At 37.8% G+C, this 17580-nt stretch overlaps 3 protein-coding genes across 3 annotated transcripts; all 3 read left to right on the top strand.

Annotated features, from left to right (window-relative positions):
* Window positions 1-233: 233 nt before the first annotated feature.
* On the top strand, window positions 234-1265 carry LOC102268397 (trace amine-associated receptor 7a). Its single transcript, XM_070377145.1, has one exon. The coding sequence runs from the start codon at window positions 234-236 to the stop codon at window positions 1263-1265; it is 1032 nt and encodes a 343-aa protein (XP_070233246.1).
* A 6254-nt stretch (window positions 1266-7519) lies between these two features.
* LOC102264368 (trace amine-associated receptor 6) lies at window positions 7520-8563 on the top strand. The gene has a single exon (XM_005910563.2). It carries the CDS (start codon window positions 7526-7528, stop codon window positions 8561-8563), a length of 1038 nt encoding a protein of 345 aa, XP_005910625.2. The 5' UTR covers window positions 7520-7525.
* Window positions 8564-15981: 7418 nt separating this feature from the next.
* Window positions 15982-17013, top strand: LOC102268666 (trace amine-associated receptor 7a). The gene has a single exon (XM_005908843.2). The coding sequence runs from the start codon at window positions 15982-15984 to the stop codon at window positions 17011-17013; it is 1032 nt and encodes a 343-aa protein (XP_005908905.2).
* Window positions 17014-17580: the final 567 nt, after the last annotated feature.

Raw genomic sequence — 17580 nt, 5'->3', positions numbered from 1 at the left:
GAGTCCCTGCCATGCAACAGAAGATCCCACGTGATGCAACTAAGATGCAACACAGCAAACAAATATATTTCTAAAAAAGAAAATAAAGATTGGCACTTACAAAGAAATGGAGACAGAATATGCTGGCAATTACTAACATATTGTATGTATTTTTTTTTTAAGGACTTTGAAAACTGGAGTGACATCCTGAGCCACAGAGGGTGACAGGTTTCCAGGTATCAAATCAAAGAATCATGAGCAGTGCGTCTCCTTCTGCTGCAGCTGTGCAGCTCTGCTACGAGCACCTGAACGGATCCTGTGTGAAAACCCCCTACTCACCAGGTCCCCGCCTCATTCTGTACACAGTGTTCATCTTTGGAGCTGTGCGGACTGTATTTGGAAACCTCTTGGTAATGATTTCCATTCTGCACTTCAAGCAGCTGCATTCTCCAGCCAATTTCTTGATCACCTCCCTGGCCTGTGCAGACTTCTTGGTGGGAGTGACTGTGATGCCCTTCAGCACAGTGAGGTCCATGGAGAGCTGCTGGTACTTTGGGCAGCGTTACTGTCAACTCCACTCTTGTTTTGAAGGCTCATTCTGTTACGCTTCCATCTACCACTTGTGCTTTATCTCTCTGGACAGGTACATTGCCGTCACTGACCCCCTGGTTTATCCAACAAAGTTCACTGTGTCTATTTCTGGCATGTGTATTGTCTTCTCTTGGCTCTTTCCCATTATTTATACTTTTTCCCTTCTTGGCACAGGAGCAAATGCAGCTGGACTGGAGGATCTAGTAAGTGCTCTCACCTGTGTGGGAGGCTGTCAAATTGCAGTGAATCAGAGTTGGGTATTGGTGAATTTTCTATTATTTTTCATCCCCACCCTTGCGATGATAGTTCTTTACTCCAAGAATTTCCTCATTGCTAAACAACAGGCTAGAAAATTGGAGAGTCTGAGCAATAAGCCTGGGCGATGCTCAGAAAGCTACCAAGACAGAGTGGCCAAGAGGGAGAGAAAGGCAGCAAGAACACTGGGCGTGGCAGTGCTAGCGTTTCTGGTCTCCTGGCTGCCTTACTTCCTGGATTCCATCATTGATGCCTTCCTAGGTTTCATCACTCCCACATATGTTTATGAAATACTGGTTTGGATTGCTTATTATAACTCAGCTATGAACCCCTTGATTTATGCTTTCTTTTATCCTTGGTTTCAAAAAGCCATCAAACTCATTGTCACAGGCAAAGTCTTGAGAGAGAATTCCTCAACAATACATTTGTTTTCTGAGTAGGTTCTGGTCTTAGTTTGGGAAAACTGAAAATAGACTCACATTAGACAGATAATGAGGAGAAAAAGTTGATTGTAAAAGTGCAATTTTTGTTATGTAAAATAACTTAACTGTAGTTCAACCCTGACCCAGATGCTTAAATTTAAGTTCATAATTCTTTGGTAAATATAACATCAAAACCTATTTGTAATGGGGACAGCACAGCTTTGGAGCCAGAAATGCCTGGATGGCAATTTTCATTCTGCTGTTGAACACTTGGGTGATCTTAGGTGATCTTGGGTGGCTTGGCTCTTTCTGAAATTCATGGTATTTCTCTGGAGAATAACCTCTCCGTTGTAGTAGTCATGACCAAATTTAGGAGAATACAAGTGAAGGACCTAATATACATTTGTTAATATAAATCCTTCTTTCAATTACCTTGTATTAGTTCAATCTCTGCCTAAATCTTCTGTTTCTTCCTTTGTATATTTTTTCTATTAAAATGTAAATACAACCACTTAGTGACGGGGCGCCTCCTTGCTCGGGGAGGGCAAAGCAGTGTGTTTGCACTGTTAGGTGTTGAGATTTGTGATTCCCACACTGTGGTTTCAGATCAGGGAATACAAATCAAGTGATCACTCTGTTAACTATAACATCAACTCAGTTGTGCACAATGGGAAAGATAATTTGCATCATAGCATTTATTTATTCAGTGAGCTTCTTCCTTATTATTAAGTCTGCTCATAAAATTATATTAGAGTTTAGAGCCAGTTAGCAGATGTTTAAAGCAGGGTTTTAAGACTGTCATTCATTATGTTATTTTATTTTTAGATTAATTTATTCCATATTCATTTAGTTGTACAGTGTTCTTGAAAGCATAGCTTAAAAGTGTGCTCAAAAGAAGAAAGAAAACTGAAGTGAAGGGCATAGAATGAAGCCAAGACAGAGGCTGTGAAAGGCATTTTCTTATGTCCCACAAACTCAGTTCTAAGGCAAAAAAAAAAAAAAAAAACAAATGAATTAGTTCTGCAATTAACAGTGGATAAATCAAGCCAATTATTTCAGAGAATTATTCTTGATACTAAGACTGGAGGGTTCTGTGTGTCAATTAGACATCAAGACTTTAAAATCAGATTATGATATCTTTGGGGCAGGAGAGAATATACATCAAAGTATTCTTGCTCTATTTTAAAAATTTCTAGCTTGATGTAAATCAACATTACCTATTAGCACATTATTTCTGACTACCATTACACAAATACTTTGAATTGGTAAACATTTCTAGAAATAGTGTATTATTCCTAATTATACTGTTTCTGGAGAAGGAGATGGCAACCCACTCCAGTATTCTTGCCTAGGAAATACCATGGACAGAGGACCCTGGCAGGCTCCATGGGGTCACAAAGGGTTGGACACGACTTAGTGACTGAACATACTGTTTCTATCTGATTTTACAGATAATTAAAGGCACCCTAGCCTGCATGGTATCAGTTTATACACAATTTTCAGTTCTAACACAGTGTAATGAATTTATTTTGATTTCTGTGGTTTCAATATAGTAATTTTCCTATATAATCTTGTTTTGCAAGCTACTGATGGAATGCAGTTTATGTTTCAAGGCAGGAGAAGAAAATTTAAGCGTAACATACTCTCTGCCCGTTTTGTTGTTCAGTCACATTGGCAGGCAGATTCTTTACCACTGAGCCATCTGGGAAGTCCATTTTATATATAGAAATTGTGTGTATGTCAATCTCAGTTTATCCCTCCACCACTTATATCCTGGTATTAAAGTTGTTTTCTGTGTCTGTAACTTTATAAAATACCACTTTTACTATTAAAAAGACTAATGTGTCAGGATGGTGGTTCTTAGAAACATGGGGTTCAGAAATAATAAAGATGGTGAAAAATTCAAGGAACCCCCAGATAATTTCTGAGTGTTAACCCTGCCAACCAAGGACATCGCAAAAAGCCACAACAGCAGCAAGGACAATCATATATACTTTGCAATAATTTCATAAAAGAAAAGTGTGCTTTACTTTGAGAGGAATCTAGCTCCTCACTTTATGGAGATCTAGGGGTCTGTCCAGGTTTTACACAGAAGAAGCTTCAGGTCTCCCACCCCATCCTGCTTCTGACCACAGCCAGACTTCTCTCTCTCCCTCTTTCCCTCTTTCTATACTTTTGGTGTAATATTTCTTTCTCATTAAGTTTCTCTATGCTAAAAAAAGGTCTGAAATCTCCAACTATAGTTTCACTCATTTCCTATTTTCTTTCTCTGAGTATATATTCTACTTGCTGTTGTTGTTTTTAGTTGTAAGTTGTGTCCGACATTTTTACAACTGCATGCACTATAGCCCACCAGGCTCCTCTGTCTAAGGGATTTCTCAGGTAAGAACACTGGAGTGGGTTGCCAATTCTTTCTCCAGGGGATCTTCCTATCCCAGAGATAGAACCCACATCTCCTGCATTAGCAGGCAGATTCTTTTCCACTGAGCCACCAAGGAAGCCCATATATTACATTAAAAGTCTATAATATTGCAGCAGCATTTTGGGTTTACTCTGTTGGTAGGAACTTTACTGTCTCCACCTGCCTGTCTAGGTGGTCACTACTCTCTCACACAATACTGTCTTTCACCTTTGTAATACTTCTCACAATTTTTATTCATACATCCATTTATCTGCTTACTTGTTGAAGGTTTATCCTCCTTTTAAGACAGAAAGTGTCATAAAGAAAGGGGTCATATTTGTTTTGTTCATTTCTTTGTACCCAGCTCTTGGCACTCAGTAAATATGCCTTGGATTAAAGAATTAATTATTGAATAAATTTAAAATAATTGAGGGAGATAAAGTTATTTCTGGACCCCAAATGACAAATGATACTTGTAATACTTGTGATCATATGATACTTTTTTTTTTTTTGCCTAGAATCATGGTTCTAAGTAAGGCAGATCCACTGATATATTGGGTTCAGACAGTAAAGAATCCATCTGCAATGAGGAAGAACTGGGTTCAATCCCAGGGTTGGGAAGATCCCTGGAGAAGGAAATGGCTACCCACTCCAGTATTCTGGCCTGGAGAATTCCATGGATAGAGGAGCCTGGCATGGACAGAGGTGTCCATGGTGTTGCCAAGAGTCAGACACGACTGTGCTCATTTCACTCATTCCCTCTCTGATACATTTGCCCCTCAGAGGACACTTCTCAGTGTCTGGAGATATTTTTGGCTTTCACAATTAAGGGGATTTTACTGGCATCTAGTAACAGGGATGCTGCTAGATGTCCTTCGATGTACAGGACAGATCCCACATCAAAACTTACCAGAACTCAAATGTCAATAGTGCTGAAGCTGAGAAAGCCTGCTGCTGCTGCTAAGTCGCTTCAGTCGTGGCTAACTCTGTGCGACCCCATACATGGCAGCCCACCAGGCTCCTCCGTCCATGGGATTTTCCAGGTGAGAGTACTAGACTGAGTTTCCATTGCCTTCTCCATGAGAAAGCCTAGCCTAAATCTTTGTCGATTTAAGTAACTGATTATTTTACAAAATCAAACTCTCAGAATACATTAGGAAGAATCTCCAATGCATGAAGGTTGAAAAGTGAAAGTCAAAAAGAAGTCATCTTCAAAATCAGTCATACAGTCCGATATATCTTCAAAATTTGCTCCTCTGTCCATGGACTCCAGGCCAGCCTACCAGGCTCCTGAACCCGTCCCCTCATTGCAGATGGATTGTTTATTTCAATATATCAGTGGAGCCTTACTTAGAACCATGAAGCAAAAAAGTATCTGGAGTGGTTGCTTGAAGAAGGCACTTTCTTTTGCCTTCTGTCTGACATTCCAAGGGTGGGAAATTACCAAGAAATGTATTGCTATGTTTCCATCACCCTTGACATTTTTCAGAAATCACTTTTCAGTAAACGAAGTTGATTATTTTACAAAATCAAACTCTCAGAATACATTAGGAAGAATCTAAGAGATCATTAAGAATATTTTGTTTTCCTGAAATGTGTGTGTGTGATTACCTTTTCTGTATGTTAGTCAGATGGCTTTATGATACCTCTAAAAGATGAATTAATAATTTTTCCAAATGGCACAATTCAAAAGAACAATTTCTTTCCAGATATAACCCTGGGGTTCTTTATTCAAGGTGCTTTAGGCTTACAGTTAGGTTATTTAACTTTTTTCTTGTTTCTTGAGGTATGCCAGATATTGCTATGAACTTTCCCCTTAATCTTTTACAGTGTCCTACAGGTTTTGGGTTGTTGTGTTTTCATTTTCATTCGTTTCAATGCAAATTTTGAATCAGATTTGTTGGCGTGTTTTTCAACCTCCTCTCAGTTTTTCTTCATTGAGATCTAATCTTCCAGTGGTCAGAAAAGATACTTGAATGATTTCAATTTTTTGAATTTACCAAGGCTAGATTTATGGCCCAGGATGTGATCTATCCTGGAGAAGGTTCTGTGTGCTCTTGAGAAAAAGGTGAAATTCATTGTTTGGGGGTGAAAATTAGGGCAGAAATAAATGCAAAAGAAACAAAAGAAACCATGGCAAAAATCAACAAAGCCAAAAGCTGGTTCTTTGAAAGGATAAATAAAATTGACAAACCATTAGCCAGACTCATCAAGAAACAAAGGGTAGAAAAATCAAATCAATAAAATTAGAAATGAAAATGGAGAGATCACAACAGACAATACAGAAATACAAAGGATCATAAGAGACTACTCTTATATGCCAATAAAATGGACAACGTGGAAGAAATCTAGAAAAGTACAACCAAAACTACCAGGAAGAAATAGAAAATCAGTGGATCTGTAATCAGAAATCTTCCAGCAAACTCAGGTCCAGAACCATGATTCTGCAGAGGGGGTAAACTTCCAAAAAAAGGTATCATATGACCTGACAAAGATGCCAAAAAAAGAAAGTCTGATGAAATCCTGCAATCAGAATCCAACAAACATTAAAAAGATCATACAATGACCTGGCTTTATAATTCTTCAATATCCGTAAATCAATCAATGTAATACACCACATTAACAAATTGAAAAATAAAATCATATGATTATCTTAATAGATGTCCTTGACAAAATTCAACATCCATTTATGATAAAAATTACCAAGAAATGTATTGCTATGTTTCCGTTTTCTGTTCATTATTCCTTAGTTGACATTTTTTAGCATAGAAAACCCTAAAGGGACAGAAATCACAGGATATTCAACACACAGAAATTCACAAACTAATTATGAGAAAATGTGATTCCATCATTGCGGAGAATAAAATGGGTGGAATATATCACATGGTGAAAGAAATCAAAGAGGATAGACATTACAGATCCACTTCCGATGATGTCTTGAGAAGAGAACACATCTTTTCTCTAAGAGCACTGACAGTCGTAGTAGTTCAGAAATGTGGACATGTCTAAGTACCCTGGTGTGTTTTTTAATGTTTTCCTGAAATGTAATTCATCCAAGTCAAGTTGCTCACGCTGTATGCTACCTTTTCTGTTTGTTAGTAGCCAGTGCACAGGCAAAAATTAATCCTTATTGGGAGAGCAAGGCTAAGTCGACTCGCAGTGCCTGTACCTTATGATACCTCTGTAACAAAAATCCAATAAGGTGCTCACAGCAGGACTAAAAATAGGGGAAAAGTCCCAAGGGTGAGAAGAAAAAAAATCTTGAGTTCAAGAAACATAATGACCTAATTAAAACAGCTGTTTGTACAATAGCTTTCTTAATACTCACTACTGAAAATAAACTTCTAAGTTCACACCTTGCACTACAGGGATTCCAGCTAGGGATTTTCCTATTGATGGCATTTATATATCTGGAAGGGCTGTATGCTTTAGGTGGTAAGGCAGATAAACCTAACAGGAGGTAATGTTATAATTACTTCCCATATCAGTGCCTGTTGCAAAGAGGAACTCTGAAGGTAAAAATTTTTTAAAGATATTTAGGACCAAAAGGGAATTTCATCAAATTCAAGGATCTAAGCTTTAGTTAGTTGAAATTCATTCCCAGTGACTTTGTCCAATGTAAATTTTTTGCATTTTATTCTGTTACTGAACTTATTTAAGATTTATGATAAAAAAGGAAAATTTTTTGTGCTTTGTTATTAAACACAATTGTGATTTTTACAATAAGGAAAATGAAAAAAAAATTGTAATAATATCTGAAAATTTCCTCAGATATCCTACTGGATGTATGTTTTTCCCCTAGGTGTACTGAAAATCAGAATCCTATGTTCATTGGAAATCAAGAAGGACAGAATTCTTTGAATGTAAAGGACAGATCATGAGCAGCAACTCATCCCCCACTGCAGCTGTGCAGCTCTGCTATGAGCACCTGAATGGATCCTGTGTGAAAACCCCCTACTCACCCACATCCCAGGTGATTCTGTACATGGTGTATGGCTTTGGGGCTGTCCTGGCCGTGTTTGGAAACCTCCTGGTGATGACTGCCATCCTTCATTTCAAGCAGCTGCACTCACCAACCAATTTTCTCATTGCCTCTCTGGCCTGTACAGACTTTCTAGTAGGAGTGACTGTGATGCCCTTCAGCATGGTCAGGTCTGTGGAGAGCTGCTGGTACTTTGGGCAAAGTTTCTGTGCTTTGCACACATGCTGTGATGTGGCATTTTGTTACTCCTCTCTCTTCCACCTGTCCTTCATCTCCATCGACAGGTACATTGCTGTTACTGACCCTCTGGTCTATCCCACCAAGTTCACAGTGTCTGTATCATGCATATGCATCAGCATCTCCTGGATCCTACCCATTACTTACAGTGGTGCCGTGTTCTACACAGGTGCCAATGAGAATGGGCTAGAGGAATTGTCTAGTGCCCTCAACTGTGTAGGAGGCTGTCAGATAGTTATAAATCAAAACTGGGTGTTGGTACATTTTCTATCCTTCTTTATACCTACCTTTGTTATGCTAATTCTCTATTGTAATATTTTCCTAGTGGCCAGACAACAGGCTAAAAAGATTGAAAATATCAGTAGTAAAAGAGAGTCATCATCAGACAGTTATAAATCCAGAGTAGCCAAGAGAGAGAGGAAAGCAGCTAAAACCCTGGGTATCACAGTCATAGCATTTATGATTTCGTGGTTACCATACAGTATTGACTCATTAATTGATGCCTTTATGGGCTTCATAACCCCGGCCTATATTTATGAGATTTGCTGTTGGTGTACTTATTATAACTCAGCCATGAACCCCTTGATCTATGCTTTATTTTACCCTTGGTTTAGGAAAGCCATCAAAGTCATTGTGAGTGGTGGGGTTTTCAAGAATGGTTCTGCAAGCATGAATTTATTCTCTGAACAAATGTAAGCCATTGGGTTGAGGAAGTTGAAGGTATCTTCACATTTTAAAAATGAATGAATTTTAAAAAATCAAGTAAGATTGTTACTACAGAGAAAACAAATTGCTTTTCCAGTTTAATTGGATAAATCAATGTCTCAGTCTATTAGGATGTGCATTTCCCTTTTGCTTCTTCAAAATTATTTATTTGACTAATAAATGTTAAGCCCATTATTGTTAACTGCTGTAGAACGCACCATTTCCTGTTCCCTGCAGTCATTCCCCACCTTTTCTCTCTTATTCCATTGACTCTTCCCTTTGTAACCTGTAAACAGGTCTGTTGCTTTTTATTTTCTTTCTTTTTTTCCTTACAAACTGATCTACTCTTTCCCAATTTATCAAAAATTTCTCTGTGATTAACTTTCTCCAGTTTGCTGCTTTTCTTGCTTTGATTATTTTCCCAGGGAATTTTTTTGGGATGCAGTTAAAAGTATTATGTTTAAGTCTGCATGGTGTCTGTGTCAGGAATTGGCTTCAGCATCTTCTCCATCCTGCCCCTGGCCTACAGTGGTGCCAAGCTGTACACAGATGTCAGAGATGATGGGATGGAGGGATTAGTAAGTGCTCTCTGCGTAATAAGTGATTTTCAACCTGTTTAAATCAGTTTTGGATATTGATAGGATTTCTATTATTTTTCACACCTGGCTTTGTTAAGATCCTACTGTACAGAAATATTGTTCTTATGGTTAGAAAACAGACTAAAAAGATGGAAAATATTACTAGAAAATAAATTTGTTACCAGGGACTCGCAAGAACAGAGTGGCTAAGACACAGAGAAAAGTGGCTAAAAGAGACAGAGAAAAGCAGTTAAAACCCTGGGCTTCACAATGTAGCACTTTTGGTCTCATGATTACTCGATGTATCTGATTCATTCATTCATTGATTCTTCTTTAAGTTTTATCACACTTCATATGCTTATGAGATACTTTGTTGGTTCAGTTATTGCAAATTGCCCTAAATCATTTGATTTATGCTTCATTTACCATTGGTTTGGGAGAGCAATAAACCTTATTAAACTGGCAATATTAAAAGACAGTTTATGAATTATAAAACTAATTTCATCAATCAAAACTAAATTCTAAAACAAATTTCATATTGATGATTTGAAAAAATTTAAGTTGATCTGGTGATATATTGGAAATTTCTGTAGTGATTATTGCATGAAATATAGACTTGACAATGATCATTCAGTTGAGGAGGAGACATGGTACCTCAATTTGGCAGCTTCACTTTTAAACGTTTACGTATTTTGAAAAGTGAGCATCCTTTGAGCATTTGATAGAACCCTGTTATCTAGTAGTGGTCCACACAGTGGTCATAATTTCTAGTTTCCTCAAATCTTTACACCATCCTGCTCTGTCAGTTGTTATTTTCTTCTTTCAAGCCTGTTGCTGTTTTACCTTTCCTACCACTTAACTTTTTTTCATTTTCAAATTTCTTCCTTCTCTGTTAATGTCTTTCTGTGAACTCAGTTTCAGTTCAGTTCAGTTGTTCTGTGGACTCTCGTTGCAGTTTTTATTTTAGTTTTAGCAAATTGATTCTTGGGGTCCAGTCTTCTAGAGCTCCTAAAGGTCTCTGAGACATATCCATCAGCCATTTCAGACCCAGGATGAGATTCATATTTTATTTTTTAGGAGATATTTTGTAAATGTAGGAATAACTGTTAGCCAAATGGAAGCCCAGTTTCTATCATAGTTGCATCCCTTTATGTAACAATTTTCTCATTTCATGAAGTTTGTTGTTTTACCTTCCAGCTGATGATGGAGGGCAATTGTCTTTATTTTTCCCCTTCTATAGGTACTATTTGGAGTTTATACTGTTTATGATAAAAAAAATAACACTATTATTTATGTTATTGAAAAATGGATAATTTAAAAATGTTAATGTTGTATAAAACTTTTTGAAAAACTCTTAAGACGATCTTGCTTCATGTATTTTACAAAATCAAAACTGATTTATCTGAGATATTAAAAACTAGAAGAAAACATAGTTTTTATAATTTATTGGTGGAATCATGACAGAATATAGATTCATGCACTAAATTTAAATTTTTAAACTTCAAAGAAAAACAAGACCATGTTAAGAAAAACAGACAAACTTAGAAAACTATTGGTAGCAAACAGGATGAAGAATTAGTAGATTTTAAAAATATAAAAAGAATTTTACAAAAGAAAGACAGAGACAAATGTCCCACTAAACAAATAAATAGGAAATTTTACAGAGATATGGTTAATAAATACATTAAAATGTCCAATGTACAAATAATTTTAAAATTAATTAAAATGTTATAAAGTTTTGTATCTCAAATTTGACAGCATTGGATCATTAATATCAGATTAATTAGATTCTGAGAAGTTGAGTACACTGCTGAGAGTTGGGCATGTTAAACAATTAGGAAAAACATAATTTAATATTTTCTTTCTTAGAGGAAAATTAAGACATTTATATAAAATTTCAAATCACATATCACATGACTCTGTAGTTCCATTTCTGGCAAGCAAGCCTAAGAAAAGAGAGTCAGGCAAGGAAGGAAACATGACAAGGACATTCATTGTATATCTCTCAATTATAGATTGAAATAAACTAGGATTGATATGGTGTAAATTAAATCAATTATGTTCTACTTTTGAAATGAGACATTATAAAACCATTTAAAAGAACAAATGCCATTAAAAATAACAGTTAACAAGGTAAGAAAACCTCAATATATTTTTTTCACTAAAATCAAAAGAAAACAGAAGCAAAAAATCTGACCTAAATTATAAAACAATATATGGACTAGGTCCCCATATTACACTTTTACAAAATGTAATTTTATGTATAACAGACTGTCTGTGTTTTGGGGGGGGGATTTACTTTGTAATTTATCTTTAAAATTTTAATGTTTGTGATTAAAATAAATGTATTAAAATTGATATTAATAATACCATCTTTATTTTTATCTAAGCATCATTAGTTTTATCTGTGTGCTTGCTTGTTTTATTTTGGTGAAGAATATCTTTTGAGAATATATCTTTGGTATATTTTTGTCTTATCTAATGAAACTAAATTGTAGGTACATTGGTATATTTTAGAAACTACATCGTAAAGATATTTAAGTATCTCAGGATTTATATCTTAATATTTTAAAGTATTTTTATATGTTTTCTTTCAGCAGATCTTTAATGCTCCAACTCTTCTGGTCTATATTAATTATGTGCTGTCTTTAAGAGCGATGGAAGCTACCAAGAGTCATGGTTCCATGTTCCACTTGTGCTTTATTTCTACTCTTCAGGTCATTTCTTGAAAAGTGATAAACAGTAGATGTGTTGAGTAGACGCACATATTCTAAGAAGAGACTTCACCTCCCAGCGAGGCCGGAAGGAGCATTTCCCATCTAGAAGGGGAATGTTGCCCGGTCTGCCCCTTGTTGTTAGTCACTAAGTCTTGTCTTTTCTTTTGTGACCCCGTGGACAGAGGAGCATGGCGGGCTAGAGTACCTGGGATTTCCCAGGCAAGAATACTGGCGTGGGTTACCATTTCCTTCTCCAAGGAATCTTCCTGACCCAGGGATCCCTGCATCCCCATTGGCTCAGGCAAAGCGTCTGCCTACAATGAGAGAGCTGGGTCAGGTCCTGGGTCAGGAAGATCCCCTGGAGAAGGAAATGGCAACCCACTCCAGTACTCTTGCCTGGAAAATTCCATGGACAGAGCCACCAGGAAAGATTATAAGTCTGTCCCTTAGGTCAGGAAAATGCATTCCTCAGAAGACAGACCTCAAAGAACACCCACAGATACTAATGTGAGACCTAGCTCTCTGAAGACGGATGACACTGTGGGGATAAAGGTCACAATCCCTATATTTACTGAGGTATTTTTCTTGTACCTGGTGCAGTGTGAGACTCTAAGTAGATTTAAGAGTATTGCAGAAAAAAATAAATCCTATCTAGCATCCCTGAGCAGGTGAAGCGAAGATTTGTATCTGTTACCACGGGTATTTCATGTCCTCTCCCCTCCTAACCCCTGACCTCTGCAGAAATCCAAACAACTTGGCAAAATGAGGGGGGTGGGGTCAGGTTGTGAGCAGGTCTCCTTGAGCTCATGCCGCTCCCCACACTGCGCCTGCGCTACAGCCGCTCTCAGCCCTGCGAATGTGTCCAGCACCCCCATCTCGGAGCCTCAAAACACACTGCCCTCTTGCCTGGGAAACCCTTGTCTGTTTTTACCTTAAATATCTCCTTGACCCTCTCAACCTATATTTATAGTTACCTTCTTGGTAACTTTGCCTGTGAATACAATTCCCTTGCTTCATTGTGGTGACCTCCACTGCACTCTGTTTATCCGAGCCATCACCACATTGAGTTGTCATTACTTGTTCACAGGTTGGCCTCTCACGTGGAGTTAGAGAAGTAAGATAAAATATAATGGATAAGCTTTGATTTATTCCAAAATCTTTTAAGGTGATAGACAATCCACCAGGAGGAAAGAAAGATTTGGAGCAAACTGAAACACTCATAGCTTGCTGGTGGGAGTATAAAATGGTCCAGTTACTTTAGAAAATGTGTATACTTTCTTGCAGAGTTAAACCTACACTTCCCAATATGACAGTCCCAAGCTGAACAGTCTGAATATTTATTAACTGATCAGACATGACTGAGCAACTGGACAACAACAAAATATGGATAAAATAATTGTGGTATATTCAGACAATGGAATTACATTTAGCAATAATAAGGAATGACCTGAAAATGTACTCAGACATGGATGAAACTCACAGACATTGACCTGAGTAAAATAAGCCAGACATCAAAGAGGACAAACATTGTGACCTTTTCATAAAAGATTTTTAGGCCTTGAAAATTAATCTCTAGCCATAGAATGGAGATCAGCGTTTTCCCTAGGAAATGTGGGGTGAGATTAACTATAAAAGGGCCTGAGAGAATTGCCAGGGTGTTGCTTTCTACCTTGGTTGTGGTGTGAATATAAGGGTGGATACATTTATCATGTCATCAGTCCGTGTGTACTAAAAATGTAAACTTTTCAAATTTATTTTATGCCTCAATATGAAAAAAATGATTTTTAAACATAGAAGTCATTCCTCAGAAAACACTTTTTAAAAATGGGCATACACACCAAGGAAACCAGAATTGAAAGAAACATTTGTTGTTTTTTAGCACTGTTTATAATAGCTAGGACATGGAAGCAACCTAGATGCCCATCAGCAGATGAATGGATAAGAAAGCTGTGGTACACATACACAATGGAGTATTACTTGCCATTAAAAGAATACATTTGAATCAGTTCTAATGAGGTGGATGAAACTGGAGCCTATTATACAGAGTGAAGTAAGCCAGAAAGAAAACACCAATACAGTATACTAACGCATATATATGGAATTTAGAAAGATGGTAACAATAACCCTGTATGTGAGACAGCAAAAGAGACACAGATGATAGAACAGTCTTTTGGACTCCTGAGAGGGAGAGGGTGGCAGGATTTGGGGAATGGCACAGAAAGATGTATAACATCAGGGTTCCAGGTTCAATACAAGATGCTTGGGCTGGTGAACTGGGATGACTTGGAAGGATGGTACAGGGAATCTGGGTTCAGGATGGGGGAATATGTACATTCCAAAAGGATTCATATTGATGTTTGGCAGAACCAATACAATATTGTAAAGTAAAAAAAAAATTAAAAAATTAAAAATGGTACCCAAAAAAAATAATAATTTTATTTGTTCAGTTTATGGCTGTGCTGGGTCTTCGTTGCTGCGCAGGCTTTTCTCCAGTTGCTGCTGCTGCCGCCTAGTCGCTTCAGTCGTGTCCGACTCTGTGTGACTCATAGATGGCAGCCCACGACTGAAGTGACTTAGCAGCAGCAGCAGCAGGGGCACACCTGTGAGCACGTGAAGTGCGTTCATTTAGCTGCAGCACACGGCCTCAGTGGTTGCGGCTCCCGGGCTCTAGAGCACAGGCTCAGTAGTTGTGGTGCAGGGACTCAGTTCCTTGGCCTATGGGATCTTCCCCGATCAGGGATCGAACCTGTGTCTCCTGCACTGGTAGGCAAATTGTTTACCAGGGAACCATCAGGGAAGCCGCAAAAAACACTTTTTGAAAAACTAAGGTGAGATCTGTTCTAGAATGCTGAGAGAAAAAGGAAATTTGTCAGTGGTATAATCCAGCGTATATAATAGGAATATCCACATTCCAAAAGTCCTTTCAATATTTTATTTTTTAAGTATCTTCCACGCTGCTCCCACTACAACTCCAACAACAACAGGAGCAGAAACGATGTTTTCTTTGTACTCACACTTCCTTTGTTGTTCCCTGAGGCAAACTCCTTCTATTCTGCTACCCCACTTTCCCAGGTCAGAATTTTTAAAAGCAAACCTGAAGCATTCAAGTATTTAACATATGATTCTTTAACTTCTTTGAGCTTTTCAGTGTGTGGTGTGGTAAAGAATCCAACTGCCAATACAGGAGACATAAAACACACATTTAGATCCCTGGGTTGGGAAGGTCCCCTGGTGAAGGAATTGACAACCCACTCCAGTGTTCTGGCCTGGAAAAGGCGAGACAGAGGAGCTTGGTGGGCTATAACCCATGTGGTCACAAAGAGTCAGACACGACTGAGTGACTGAGCAACTGAGCCCACACATTTACTTTTTTAACACAAATCAACACTGGTAGGGATAAAGAGTTTATTTGAAAGAGTTCTAGTGACATTCAACACAGAAATCATAAACAAATGATTCTAAAAAAGTGAAAAGGCAGTATTTAATAATAGTAAATAATATGACTTTCAATTTCCACTCAAAGGTTTTAAAGGATAGGCATTATTCGATTCCATGCAAAGCTCAAAGTGTCATCAGGAAATTAGTAGGGCATAAACTTATTTTAGCATAAACATAATTGTTATTTAATTTTTTCTTTCTAAACACCTTGAACTTATGGGGATTCAATCTTAAGGGCTTTGGGGATTGAAATTGTTTAGTTACATTCCTGAGGGGAGGGAGTGTTTGGGTCATTATCATTGCTCTGATAAATTAGGAAAATAATGCTAATAAAATGTGGCATTTGGACATGTATCCTGTAAAAGTTTCTTGAAGACAAACTCTCCTTTAATATGAAAAACTAGGGAAGATTTTTTAAAAATTTAAATCAACAGCATTTTATGTAATGTTGAAAATTAACCGCTTATTCATTTAGAAATGATCATTTTACAAGATGAGGATATGAATCACTTTCTAAACATACAAGTGAAGATTTGCACTTACAAGGAATTAAAGACAGAATACACTGGCAAGTGCTGACATTGTATTTATCTTTTCTTTAAGGACATTTTGAAAACTGGAATGACATCCTGGGCCACAGAGGGTGACAGGTTTCCAGGTATCAAATCAGAGAATCATGAGCAGTGCGTCTCCTTCTGCTGCAGCTGTGCAGCTCTGCTACGAGCACCTGAACGGATCCTGTGTGAAAACCCCCTACTCACCAGGCCCCCGCCTCATCCTGTACACAGTGTTCATCTTTGGAGCTGTGCTGGCTGTATTTGGAAATCTCTTGGTGATGATTTCCATTCTCCACTTCAAGCAGCTGCATTCTCCTACCAACTTCTTGATTGCTTCTCTGGCCTGTGCAGACTTCTTGGTGGGAGTGACTGTGATGCCCTTCAGCACAGTGAGGTCCGTGGAGAGCTGCTGGTACTTTGGGGAGAGTTACTGTCAACTCCACTCTTGTTTTAATGGGTCATTCTGTTACGCTTCCATCTACCACTTGTGCTTTATCTCTCTGGACAGGTACATTGCGGTCACTGACCCCTTGGTTTATCCAACCAGGTTCACTGTGTCTGTTTCTGGCATGTGTATTGCCTCCTCTTGGCTCTTTTCTATTATTTTTTCTTTTTCTCTTTTTGGCACAGGAGCAAATGCAGCTGGACTGGAGGATGTAGTAAGTGCTCTCACCTGTGTGGGAGGCTGTCAAATTGCAGTGAATCAGAGTTGGGTATTGGTGAATTTTCTATTATTTTTCATCCCCACCCTTGTGATGATAGTTCTTTACTCCAAGATTTTCCTCATTGCTAAACAGCAGGCTAGAAAAATTGAGAGTCTGAACAACAAGACTGGGAGATGCTCAGACAGCTTCCAAGACAGAGTGGCCAAGAGGGAGAGAAAGGCAGCGAGAACACTGGGCGTGGCAGTCGTAGCGTTTCTGGTCTCCTGGCTGCCTTACTTCCTGGATGCTATCATTGATGCCTTCCTAGGTTTCATCACTCCCACATATGTTTATGAAATACTGGTTTGGATTGCTTATTATAACTCAGCTATGAACCCCTTGATTTATGCTTTCTTTTATCCTTGGTTTCGAAAAGCCATCAAACTCATTGTCACTGGCAAAGTCTTGAGAGCGAATTCCTCAACAGTAAATTTATTTTCTGGGTAAGTCCACATTTTAGATGGAGGAATTGAATATAGATTCACAGTGAACACTCCATTGGGTAAAAAAATGTAATCATATACATGCAAGATCTTATAAAGTAAAAGAATAAATTATAATATGACCTAAAGACTTAAATTCAGTTTCATCATTCTTTGGTCAATATAACATAAAAACCTGGTTGTTATGGAAACAGCATGACCTTGGAGCCAGAAATGTGGCATTTTAACATTGATCTTGGGTTGCTACTTGTCTCTGATCTTCACTGTACATCTCTAGTTATTAATCCCTTCCTTGTAGCATTCTTGAGAAAATGTAAAAAGAATGTATAGACAGAAACTGCAATGTTTTGTTATTCTAAATCCTCCCTTTTATTACTTTATAATAGTTTAATCCCTGGTTATAGTTTCTCTTTATTCCTTTGAAATGTTTTTTAAATTACTATTACAGTGTAAATGTAGCTGGGGAATACTTAGAGATATTCTGGCTCAGGGAGGGCAAAGTAGTGACTCTGCCTTGTCAGGTGTTCAGATTTGTGAGTCCAGAAATATGATCTCAGAGTCAGGTAAAATA

This window comes from Bos mutus, chromosome 9 (genome assembly GCF_027580195.1).
Source record: "Bos mutus isolate GX-2022 chromosome 9, NWIPB_WYAK_1.1, whole genome shotgun sequence".
Taxonomy (NCBI): Eukaryota; Metazoa; Chordata; class Mammalia; order Artiodactyla; family Bovidae; genus Bos; species Bos mutus.
The sequence above is the reverse complement of the archived record's forward strand: the minus strand, read 5'-3'. Positions and strand labels throughout refer to the sequence as shown.

Coding starts and splice junctions, on each gene's coding strand:
- LOC102268397 (XM_070377145.1), top strand. CDS start 234: ATGAGCAGTGCGTCTCCTTCTGCTGCAGCTGTGCAGCTCTGCTACGAG.
- LOC102264368 (XM_005910563.2), top strand. CDS start 7,526: ATGAGCAGCAACTCATCCCCCACTGCAGCTGTGCAGCTCTGCTATGAG.
- LOC102268666 (XM_005908843.2), top strand. CDS start 15,982: ATGAGCAGTGCGTCTCCTTCTGCTGCAGCTGTGCAGCTCTGCTACGAG.